Below are 13,073 nucleotides of genomic sequence, written 5' to 3' on the forward strand. Positions count from 1 at the left end.
TTTATTAGCGATAATTATTGAATACATTAAATTTAGGTGCATATAATCTAAAAAGTAATAAAAAATATGTCAAAATAAATTAAAGTCTCATATTATAGTGAAATGTTGGATTGGATCGTAGGATCATAATAAAATCGTACGATCGTGTTGAGATCCTACCACTCATAATTAATATCAGAGTAAAGATCATAAGATCCTACAAACTTAAGATCCTACCAAAAATCCGGATCGATCACGCAATTTTGGATCGTAGAATTGTAGGATCGTAAGATCCGAATCGGAATTTTAACAACTATGCTTGACTGTTCGTTTGTAAACATATAAATAAATTAAATGATATACGTATATACGAACCTTGAGCTTTTGATGTTTGCCGAGTAAGACATGGGCAGAAAAAAACACGATCAGTAGTAGACGCACCAACAGATAAGACCCATGGATAATTGTTTCCAACAATCCCGGGATTTGGCCCACTATTTCCTGCACCAGCAATAGTGAGGATGCCATTCTTCATGGCATGGAAGGTAGCTATTCCTGCAGCATCATCAAAATAACCACTAGAACTAGAATATCCTTGAGAATAATTTATAATGTCAACGTCGTCATCAATAGCAGCCATCATATCTATATCATCGCTTCCTGTGGTTTTAGATGTAGGACATTGAACATTCCCCAAAGTCTTGTAGGCCACCAACCGCGCTTTGGTGCCATTCCTTTAGCTGTCCCATTCGCGAGTCCTCCCCAGCTTGCGAATGGGACAATATTCCCTTTCGCCGTAGATAGGGTGTGGGTGCCATGCCCATGCTTGTCATCTCTAGGGCTCAACTTTCACTGAAGGTGCAATTTTTTTCTAAATTAATCAATTTCTCCATACCTTGTTAAAAATATCTAGCTCCTATAAGCTTTCAGAATTTAACATGAAAAAAAAAAATTAAAAAAAAAAAAATAGAGAGAGTACAACAGAGTAATGCATGCATACAGTACAAGACTGTAAAAAGTAAAGTTGATGATGTATTGACCTATTGCACTTAAATGTCATATCTTGTTTATTATCGCAAGCTTCTTTCAACTTTTTGGGAATTGAGCCATAGCTTTCATCATCGGAAAAGCTCTGAATTTCAAGCCACATACCTATTAGTCACAAATTTCAATACATAAATTACTAGAATTAAATAAAAATATATTGTTACGATGGATATTGCTAACGAGAGCTTCTAGAGCATTATATAACAATATAATATACTTTTTTATTTTTAATTAAAAAGGTATTAATTTTGGAATACATGTTAAAAATACGCGTCGATCAATGTAATTAATGTTTATTATTTTACGTAATTAAAAAATTAAGCTGATGGTTGAGGCCCAAAAATATACTCTATCACGATCCCTCACATGAGAGTCCATTGGGCTTGAAGTGTGGATGCACCGTACATGAGCTCTCCGGATACCCTGTGCGAAATATTCTACTTGAAAGTGGGGGGTGGGTGAGATTTGAACCTGGCTTCGATACCATGTTAGAAGAGCAATTCAACAAAAGATTAAGATGAAATTAAGGCTCAGGAATATGTTTATACTCTATCACTATATTTAGTAATCTTTATCATCTATTGCATACTATTGCAAATATATGAAATGTCATCTATCAAACGTGTCTTCAAAAAAGAATGGGGGGTAAAGGTCGGATTATTAAAAAAATATTTCAAAAGTGCGATTATTAAAAACGAACGGCCCAAAGGTGGAATTATTCCCATGAATTTTCCAAATACTATAGACAACTATCTACCTATTTTGGCCTTGACCGTAATAGGACTTCTAACAACATGTTTAGCATCAGACCACACCAAACTTCTAAAAATGTAGTCAGTGGAGAGATGATTGATATCAGATAATAAGTTTAAACATAATGATTTGATCTTTTTGAGAGACTACCAAAGTCTTAGGCTCCACCACAATTAAGACACCTGGTGGCGGCTCAATGCGGTTCCAGGTTGTCCAACATTCTTCAAATTTCAAGTAACTATCGCATTGCCGGTGAAATTCACGATAGATATGGAAGGATAATTGAAATCCAAGATGTTGAAGGAGCACGGGCATTTGTAAGAATGTTGTTGCTAAATTCTTTAAGAGTTGTACTATCATGAGAAGTTTAGGTAATCATATTGGTTCATGTCATAAACCAACCCAGGATCCATTGCCGCATTCGGTTTAACGTGGCCCGACCCGTATGGCCGTATGCAAATGGGTTAGCATCACTTATCTTGTCACTGTCACGTATAGGCATCCCTTCATTATCAAGGGGACTTGTTGCATTATTATTACTTGCTGCATTGATTTACTTTAAATCAATTCTACATTACCGAACCAGATCCATAAACCGTATGTAATTGCTATATATATATATATTATTATATATATATATATATATATTATATATATATATATATATATATATATAATATATATATATATATATATATCATGTGGTTTGTGTACACAACATACCTGTAGTCATGATTGCTGATTTGATAGCTGTTGTACTCCAATCAGGATGTAGCTTCTTAATAAGAGCCGCAATACAGTAACATAGGAGTAGCCATTGATGTTTTGGTTAACATGCAATAGAAATTTTGAAAGATTTCTATAGGGTAAGCAGCAAGAATATCTACCCCAAGTGAAAATAGGATGGTACACCCGAGTGCACCATATGCATGGTGCACCCATAAGGTGGAAAGAACATACAGTTGTTTAATAAAAAACAATATTGTGTTTGAACGAAGAACATAACCCATATATGTTTGATAATACGTTCTTTTATACTTATGTTCTTTAAACATAGGTTGATTAAACATTTTTTTGGGTTTCAATAAATACAAAAGTATGTTCTCTTTGAATTTGGCTTGTATGTTCTTTGAGATAACGAGTGACGACAATTCTTTTTTGAATTATCATATATCATTTTTTACTACACGTATGTTTCTTTGAGTTTGATCAGTGAGTTCTTCGGGTATGAATTATATATTATTTACATTATAACTTATGTTCTTTTAACATATATTATTTTGAATTTTGAAATTTAATTTGAAAATGAAATCTTAATTTTTTAGTTGAAAATATTTTAGAGAGAGAAAAACTAAAATTATTATGCAAAGTTGAATTTTTGGAGAGAAAAAACTATTTTTTGGGGAAAATGATATCTTTGGTAAACTTTTTTATCCATTAATGTGTAAATTTTTCATAAAATTTTAATAAAGTTTTTATCATGTTCTTTTTTAATGTCTTTATGTTCTTTAATAATGCATGTTCTTTTTCAAAAACCTAAATGTTATTTCCGCCTTTTTTTTTATTATTAAACCAGGTGCACCATGTGCATGGTGCACCTCGGTGCACAGATCATGCATTACCCCTAGGAGCTGTAACATCAGGCTGTAGTAAAATGAATACGCACAAGGAAAAATTACTTTAAATAACTATATTGTGCATGCTAAGGAATATATTTTAATGAATGAATTTATTATAGAATCCCTCTGTCCATCCCTATTTGTTTGCCCCGTATTCCTTTCTAAGATGGGCCTTAAAGATTTCTCTGTTTCCACCGTTAACCCCGCTTGTATACATTAATAAAAAGTATAAAAGACAAAGATACTCTTATTACCTACTTCCTATATTTTGGTTCAATTCCTTAATAAAATACATTTCGACGAGACAAAACAAATAGGAATGAAAGAAGTAATAATTAGATCAAAAAAAATAATGAGTACGTATATCTTTAAAATACCAGGGTTATTCTGGTTTGGACCCCTCGATGAGAAAAAGCCCATGATTGGAGATGGATTTACTCCAATGTATTTGTTAACGCCACTGATTGACACGGTTGGAGTCCTGTTACAAATTGCAATAATCTTTATTTCTTAGATATTCATATATTATTTACAAAACTAATTATAATCGTCTCATCTTCTTAATTCTAAACTTTTGATTTTTTATTTAACCGCACATAAAACGATGTTCTGATCTGAACTTATATTTTCTGATCTGATCTGATCTAAACTTTTTTTTTTTCTGAAATAAGTAAAAATAAGTTGAACTAAACAAGATCTAACTCTATTAAAGGAGGGGAAACATGAAAAAAGTACCTGTTGGAGAGTCTATTTTTTGAAAGAGTAACGATAGATGCAATTCCATCGAAAAACTTGAGAAAGAATCCAATAAAAACCAAACCAAATTTCAGCCATAAACCAAAGCAACCCAACCTAATCTTCCCTCCCCAACTTTCTGGTATGTAAGAACATCTATAAACCCAAATTACACAAATTGCAACTAATATAGATGTTGCAAATACCCTGTAATAATCTTCCCTTTTGCTTTCTTCGTCTCAAATAAAGGAAAGTATTCATCTTTTCCCATTTTTTCTCTCAATCAGTTTTGGTAATTATTGAAGCAATTTTTTAAAGGGTTTAAGCTAGTTTTCTTGTTCAGTTTGGCTGTTTATCCTTTTTTTTTTATGCAAACTTTTTTTGTTCCTCTTAAAATCTAATGTCTTGTCATATTATCTCCTTTGTTTTTTAAAGTTGACACACCTCTTATTATGTACTCGTACGTATAAGTATAAAATCAGTATAATATGTTTGAAATTACAAGTATAAAATCGCTAATAATTTTGATTGACTACGAATTATTCAATGATATAAATTTAATATCTTGGAACTACAATAGACCTTAGGGGCATTTGGTTTGAACATTAGAAATGGAGTGTAAATGAAATAGATAAGGAGAAAAGAAATGAATCATTTTAATTGTTACCTTTTCATTTTTTTGGTTTAAATATGGAAAGGAATCACCTAATCCTAGTTCTCTTTATTTTGTTAGAGGAGGGTGAAGGTAATTGTTACTCTATGAGTGGAAATCATTATCCTTAGGTAATGATAATTGTTACCCAAACCTCTAAACAAACACTTAATTACGTAATGGTTTAATTGAATCCGTTTCCAACCAAATACACTTACATGACAAAAGAAATCTACCACAAGCAGCCCGCCTCATGACCCAACCCAACGTGGCTAGAAAAATATTACGGGTTTAGCCAACTTTGTGGCCCAAAATTTGGGCTCAGGCTTGATCATTTGATTTTAATTTTTTGTGGGTTGATGGCAGCTTAAATTTTAATTTTAACTATAAGTTTGACTCGGCCTGAAAAACCCACTATTTCTAACACGAAATAGAGAGTTTGGGACAAAAATTACTCCAAACTTGGACCCACCCTATCCAACAAGAAGCTACATTGATGATTGTAATCATCTTTTGTTTGTCTTTATTCATTTTTAGATAAACTTAAACAAAATAAAATAAGTTCGGATAAAAAATATCAGATTTGTTTTTTTTTTTTCATTTTTTTTTTCCTTTTTTTATTGATGTGGAGAGAGTTACAAGGGCAAACGATATAGACGAGATTTAATCACAAGCCATAACTACCACCTTGTTTGTGATCGATAATGTAGTACGAGCGAACATTATAATTACCATCTTTTTACATTGATCGATAATGTAATACCAGCGAATGTTATAACTAATTGAACAAAATGGAACAAGCAAAGAATTTTCCTTGTGATGAACTTTATAAATTTTGGATAGTCACATATAAAAATATAATCATTTAGGGAAGGAAGGAAAAATTCAATACTACTAACAACAATAAATAAAGGCTAAGTCATATATCAAAAGACGAGTCAAATGTACTATTTCTCCTTTTATTCTTCTCTTAAATTACAACCAGTTTTATCAAATCAATCTATAAATTAAAGGTCCTAATGACAAAAAATAAAGTACAATAATAAAAGATACAACTATTGCTTTCATAGTCACAGAATTTGGCATCTTGCCTTTGTCTTTCCTAATAAAAACAGCTTTAAACAACGGAAAATTGATTAAAACCAACACACTACATAGCAAAATTTGCAAGCTTAATCCCTCAATCATCAATCTCATCTCTTTTCGTTCTAACAAATTTTTTATTAAGACAACAAAAGTAAATAAATTTATCAATGCAAGAGAAGTTAGCAAAGTGAACATGGGAGAAGGGGCTCCAAATTCCATAATCTCTTTCTCATATCTTTGATACACATCTTCATCGGTCACCTTGTTGGTGATCACAAATTTTTTCCGAAAACCCAATGAGTTTCAAAATCGTGTCAACGAGGGCAAACAAGTATGATGATGTTCGCTTATAGAGCCAAATCCTTAGTTCATTCCACCACCCTAAAACCGTACCTCCGGTGTGTACGAATTCTATTAAATTGTACGTGTACGTGGCAATGATAACATAGGCAAATGGAAGAAACCATGAACTTGATAACTAGCATAACAAAATATTCACATGTAAGAATTTTTTATGTCATAATAAAACTTCAACTCGAAAGTGATAAAAATTACTCCGTACCTTAGGAAACACGGAAATGCCTCCGAGCATGTATAGAGAAGGGACGGTACAATAACACAAGGTTGCAAGGGAGTTGACTGCCCAAAAACAGTAGTGACAATAGCCCAATTGAAGGCCTAGGTGGATCCTTTTATGGCCGTACCATAAAGGACAATGTGTTAGCATGATTTGAAGATCACCTTCACTCCATCTTTTATGTTGCACTAGTGTATCTTCTAAAGTTGTGGCTGCTAAACCTAAAAAAACACTTCTTTTCGGATTCAAGTATATTGATTTCCATCCTCGACATTGGATTGCCAACCCGGTTATTACATCTTCAACTGGACACCCATATTTCAATCCCCGCTGAAATTAATTTCCACAATATTTAATTTTATATAGTTATTAAAAAAAAAAGCTTTTCAAAAGAAGTTCATCTGTCACGTGGCACACCTCCACCGTTTATTTATTTTCATTCCACATCATGGATTTACTTTTAAATATTATAGATATTGGATGTATAAGCAAGATTCAAACACACATCCTCAAATTTAAACAATACATGCCTTACTACTAGAGTATGTCATGTTTCATGTTCTTTTTTGCGAACAAAATATCAATAAAAGAAGTGAGTGACTATGTGAAAAATGAAATAGAATTAAGATAAATGTAACACCCCGACCCCAAACAAATTAGGGTGGAGCCTATTGCCACGAAATATGTATCCATGGCCAACAACTGTCCTCACAGACTAACACAAGTCATTCCGGCGCATTTTCCTCATTCATGTGATGTAAATCGAGTCCCTTTTCTTATAACTATCTTTATTGCTTTATTTAGGCACTCTCTTGATTTTACCTTACTCTTAAACTAGGGGTTTTACAAGTGGGTTTTAAAAATATTATTAAAACTCACTTGTAAAACCCCTATTTTAAGAGTAAGGTAAAATCAAAAGAGTACCTACATAAAACAATAATGATAGTTATAAGAAAGGGGACTCGATTCACATCATTATGCGCACCCCGGGAAAACTTCCCGTGAAGTTACCCATCCTAAGACTACTCCCAGTCAACTTGCACGCTTAACTGAGATCTCTAAAAGAAAGATGCATCTTGTTGGTATGAGTTGTATATTAAACTATTTTAAAGCAATCACGAGGGATATTACATAAAATGAGTCATGAATTAAATACATAACTGCAAGTTCTATGCAGTGACACGAGGCATACCTTGGGCCCAAATACTAGTTAATTAGCAATTACTAGAACGATTATTAGTGAATGCATGACAATTAACAAAGCATCATATTTAGCAAAATAATGCTCTTGAATAATAATGATATAAGGCCATTTTTAATTTTTAACATTTACCTCTTTTCCCCATTGAGAGTTCAGCTCATATACACAGCTAGCAAGTGATTTTGCTCTTTCTTCCAACTCGAAGATTGTTCCATCCATTTTCGAGGTCTTCCAATCGATCTTGTAATCCTTAGAGTACTTCCTTCCACATAATATTTCTCTTTGATGGAAGCAGCCAGTTCCGACATATAATGGCCCTCCTAAGCCATCCAAACCATGAAATTCGACCTACGTTTGGAAAATAAATTGAAGAAAACGCACATTATGTAAAACACTTGTACATGTAATTTCTAATCAAAACTTGGAACGTTGGAAAATTATGATTTACTTACTTGACTGATAACTTGAAGGGTTGAACCATATATATCATTCTTAGTAGTATTTTCAAAGTTTTGTGGAAATTGTACAAACCCAATGTCCTGGCTTTTCTTCTCATCCATGAAGAAACAGAGTGCATCGCGAATAGACTGTGAGTTATTCGAATACATGTCACAATCAACGTTGAGGATTACCGCTCCATTGCTTATTTCTGATGATACCCTTAGCTGCATAAAAACATCATAATAATAAGGTCTTAAGAACGAGTAATAAGTCTCAAGGTCCTAACAACTAATTGCTTTTTACCAAACACTTTTACACGAACAACTAATCACAACCAACTAGTCAAAACAACTACAGTAATACAAACAACTAAAAGTAAATTGCCAAACAGGGCCAACGACATGTTTATCAAATGGCAAAACTATAAATAAATCAACAACTTTTTAATAAGTATGACTTTATAATATTTTATATAATTATGACAATGCTAACTGGATATTTTGTCGATTTATTTTTGTTTTATCAAGGTGATCGATTTACCAATGAATTCATAGCTCCAGCTTTGAAGTTGTGTAGATATTGAGGCCTCTTTTCACGAGCTAAGTAAACAAGTGTGGGCAATCGATAACCTTTGAAGGTTCAATGGGCACTCAAGAGGGGGGGGGGTGAATTGAGTGTTAAGTAATCGTTGGCTAATTTTGCTTCTTTTCGGATTATGTGTGAGGAACCAGTTGTGCTGGTTCCCGTACGCAGCGGAATATAAATAAGCAATAAAGAAGACAACAAATTTAACGAAATAAAACAAAGCAATAAAGAACACAACAAATTTAACGAGGTTCAGCCAACTCAGGCCTACGTCCTCCTATCCTAAGTTCTTTATTAATCTACTCCGAAAAACAAAGACAAAGAACACTCTGCTGTTCCCTCCGGGAACCAGCAAACCCACACTCTACTCCGAGTGTGCTCTCGACTTACACTCGTAAGCCCAATGTGTTTGAACTCACAAACACTCACCCAGCCTTTAACCCCTTTGTTAAAGACTCAATACAAGAATCAAAAACTCTCCTTTGATCTCACTTCTACGAAGCTAATTAAGAGAAAAAGTTTAAGTACTAGAATGCTCTTGTATATGACTTGATGAATGGGATTAGTGCTTAAGTATATGCTCTCAAATAATTGCTCTTTTTGATTTCTGGAGAGGCACACGAAATATGTGAAATAAGATGAGTTTATATAAGCTTAGATTCCTAAAACCTAGTTTCCTTAAATCACACAATCTTAGAGAATAAGATATAATGTAATTTTAGGAAAGTTTTTATCTTATTTGATTTAATCACAAAGATAGAATCAATTAAGATAAATACTCCTAGATTTTTAGGTAACCAAGAATATTTTCATCTTATTTCCAGCTGCACAAAATATTTTCAAGATAATCTTTTCGAAAAAATCTTTTTGTAAAATCTTTTTCCAAAACGGCAGCTCGAATACAGTGAACCTGGTTCCCCGACCTGGTTCCCTGAATTGAAACATGTTATGAAACCTGTTCCAACTTTGTACCAGATTTCATATCATACTTCAATATACTTTTAAGCACTTATATAACCCAAACATGCAAGCATACTACGGAGCATATTACATGAAAACCTAGATAACATATTAAAGCATAAATCGTCTTTTCTTCATGTAATCTTCAAGACTTGAATCTTCCTTGAATACTTCTATTATGAGCAAACAATCTTTCTTCGAAATATCTTCGAAAGGCTTCTATGCTCCAAGTCTTGGAATCAACTCAACTACTGCACATGTAACATGGTTAATGCACAATAAAGAGTATGTGACTGCTTTACCACGTAGCAACCATGGAAACAGTACATACTGGTTCCCTACCAGTACATAACACTTTTATCATATAACTGTTCCCTGTATAAAGACAAGTTAGTTCAATAAGAAAACTCATGTAAGTAATAACTTGTCTGGGGAAACAGTGTTCTATGTTAGCTGGTTCCCCAACTGTATCGAACACTTTCAAGGACCTGTTTCCCTTAGCTGTTTGTCATCATTCAAAACTATCAATCAAAACCTAAGGGACTCAACAAATTCCCCTTTTTGATGATGACAAACTCTTGAAGTTCTTGAACCTGTGGACATGCTCAAAAAGAAAAACCGTCAAAAACTTCAAGGACTCAAAACTCTTTGGAACAAGTCAGTTAGGCCAACTGGTTCCCTAAACATAAAATAGAAAATACGAAATAAAAAGACTCAAACTGACTCAATCTAAACTAGCTAAACCTTAGGCTTCAACTTCAGACTACTTCCCCCTTTTGGCATCATTAAAAAGTATCCACAAGTAAAAGCAATGTGCACAAGTTAATGTGCTTATCCATACAATGGCATCAACCACCATTCAAGCATTATGCTGCAAAAAGAGATTAGTCAAACAGTTCATACCATAGCAGAGTTAGTAGTTCATACAAGCCAACAAAGTTCAACCAAAGAAGCCAAATCCATCCAAAAGAAAGTTCATGGAATGGAGAGAAGTAGACAGACCAACAAAATCAGTTATTTTAGAATAAACATGAGGGTGAGGAAACAAGAACAGAAACAGCATCACTCCTCATCATCATTCTCGTTCCCTTCCTCCTCCTCAAACTTTGCAACATCTTCTGTATTATCATCTGATTCCTCTTCATCTTTGTCACCATGCGCTGCTTAAAACCAAAATCATTATATTACTAAGCATATTCTTGTGATTCCCCAATCTGTTTCAAAACTTCCTGACCTGCTGGTTCCTCTATTTTTTTTTTTTTTTTTTTTTTTTTTTTTTTTTTTTTATAAAACATGAGAGATATGTACTGATTCAGAATGTTCTCCTTGTTGCATAACGAGTGCAAAACTGTTCTCCTTGTTGCATAACGAGTGCAAAACTAGCATCACATCAATCAAGCAAAGAGGTTCTTGCTGGTACCCTTTTTCTCTTGGTTCCTGGAACAGCGTCAATGGACTGTTCCTCCTGCACCTTCTCAGTGAACTTCTTACCAATTGAAGGTTCAATGGGCACTCAAGAGGGGGGGGGGGTGAATTGAGTTACTCTACTTCGTACCATGGTCTTAGCAGTGGGTGTCTCCTCATAATAACCAACAACCTCTATTTCATCCTTTTCACTCTGACTTTTCTGAATTTCCTCCAACTTCGGGCTTAAGGACATTTATGCTTCCTTCTGATGTTCCCCCTGAGACTGAGCTGGTTCCTTGAGTGAACAGTAACCGAATGAACAATGATGAATTTAAAGCATACGAGAGAGAGAAAGAGAATTTCGAGTGATGATGATTGATGATCTGCACAAAGGGTTAGTGTATATTTTAACAATGAAGCACAAAGAGAGAAGAAGGAAAGAAAAGAGTTAGTTGAGCCAATAAAAAGCAACTGTAAAGGATATTTTTTAAAATTGAAATCAAAAATTTGGTAATTATCTTTTACCATAATTATCTCAACCAACTATAAATAAGGCATATGATATTGTTTGCCTTTTATATGGGATTAAATAACTGAAATAAGATAAATTCCTTCCAAAAGGAAATATCTTATAGTAATCTTCCGAAAATAAAAGATATTATCGGATGACATATCAGAGCTGGTCTGCTGTTTCCCTTTGCTGGTACCTGTATAGAACCATGTCACGCTGTTTCTGGCAATTCAGCCTGATTTCACCTGTTTCTTACAACAATGATTCTCAATCCTTTTGAGATTTTGAACCATCTACACAACACTTGAAAGATATCAACATAAGTATGTACACACACTATACAAGAGAATACCATTCTAACCAATCATTGAAGGAAGTAATTGAAGCCAATACCTAAAGTCTAACTAGACCTAAAAGGACTCTTAACCTACAAAAAGACTCTCTACACAAAGGCTTTGTGAAGATATCAGCAATTTGATCTTCACTTTTACAAAACAACATCTCCACCAATCCTTTTTCCACATTGTCTCTTAAAAAATGGTGTCTTATTTCAATGTGTTTTGTCTTGGAGTGTTGCACAGGATTCTTTGAAATATTGATTGCACTAGTGTTATCACAGAAAATAGGAACTTTTTATAAATAACACCAAAATCTTTCAGCTGGTTCCTTATCCACAGTAGCTGGGAACAGCATGAAGCTGCAGCTATATATTCAGACTCTGCCGTGGATAGGGCCACTGAATTTTGCTTTTTAGAACCCCATGAAATTAGACAAGAGCCAAGAAAGTGTGCCATACCTGATGTGCTCTTTCTATCAACTAAGAAACCAGCATAATCTGCATCTGTGTATCCAATAAGATCAATGGTACTTTTGGGGTACCACAATCCCAGATTTGCTGTTCCTACAAGATACCTAAGTATCCTTCTAAGCCTTCAAGTGAGATTCCTTTGGATTGCTTTGAAACCTAGCACACAAACCAACAGAAAACACAATGTCAGGTCTACTAGCTGTTAGGTAAAGTAGAGAACCTATCATTCCTCTATAAAGAGAAGCTTCAACATCTTTTCCCTTAAGATCAGCATCTAATTTTGTAGATGGGGGAACAGGTGTATCATAAGCTTTGCTGTTCTCCATGCCGAATTTTTTCAGCAACTCTTTTAAGTACTTTTGTTGATGGATCATTATTCCATCATCCATTTGCTTAATCTGCAGCCCTAGGAAGAATCCTAGTTCTCCCATCATGCTCATTTCAAATTCACTCTGCATAAGATTAGCAAATTCATCACATAAAACCTGATTAGTAGCACCAAATAAAATATCATCAACATAAATTTGTACTACAATCAAGTGTTTCCCCCTGGTTCTTATGAACAAGGTCTTGTCTACTGTTCCCCTCTTGTAATCATTTGCCATCAAGAAATTGGACAATCTTTCATACCAAGCCCTCGGAGCTTGTTTCAACCCATATAATGCTTTGTCCAACTTGTACACATGTTGGGGAACAGTGCATCTTCAAAACC

The 13,073-nt window shown here is 34.0% G+C and overlaps 1 protein-coding gene across 1 annotated transcript; it reads right to left on the reverse strand.

Annotated features, from left to right (window-relative positions):
- Nucleotides 1-5,775: 5,775 nt before the first annotated feature.
- Nucleotides 5,776-8,719, reverse strand: LOC110731083 (cellulose synthase-like protein E1; the record flags this gene model as incomplete). The annotated part of the gene is given in 6 exon segments (XM_021910926.1): nt 5,776-6,151; nt 6,153-6,349; nt 6,434-6,778; nt 7,782-7,997; nt 8,102-8,314; nt 8,631-8,719. Coding segments are annotated over 6 exon segments (1,436 nt in total), but the record flags the coding sequence as incomplete, so codon positions are not given.
- Nucleotides 8,720-13,073: the final 4,354 nt, after the last annotated feature.

This window comes from Chenopodium quinoa, unplaced genomic scaffold, assembly GCF_001683475.1.
Source record: "Chenopodium quinoa cultivar QQ74 unplaced genomic scaffold, ASM168347v1, whole genome shotgun sequence".
Lineage (NCBI taxonomy): Eukaryota > Viridiplantae > Streptophyta > Magnoliopsida > Caryophyllales > Amaranthaceae > Chenopodium > Chenopodium quinoa.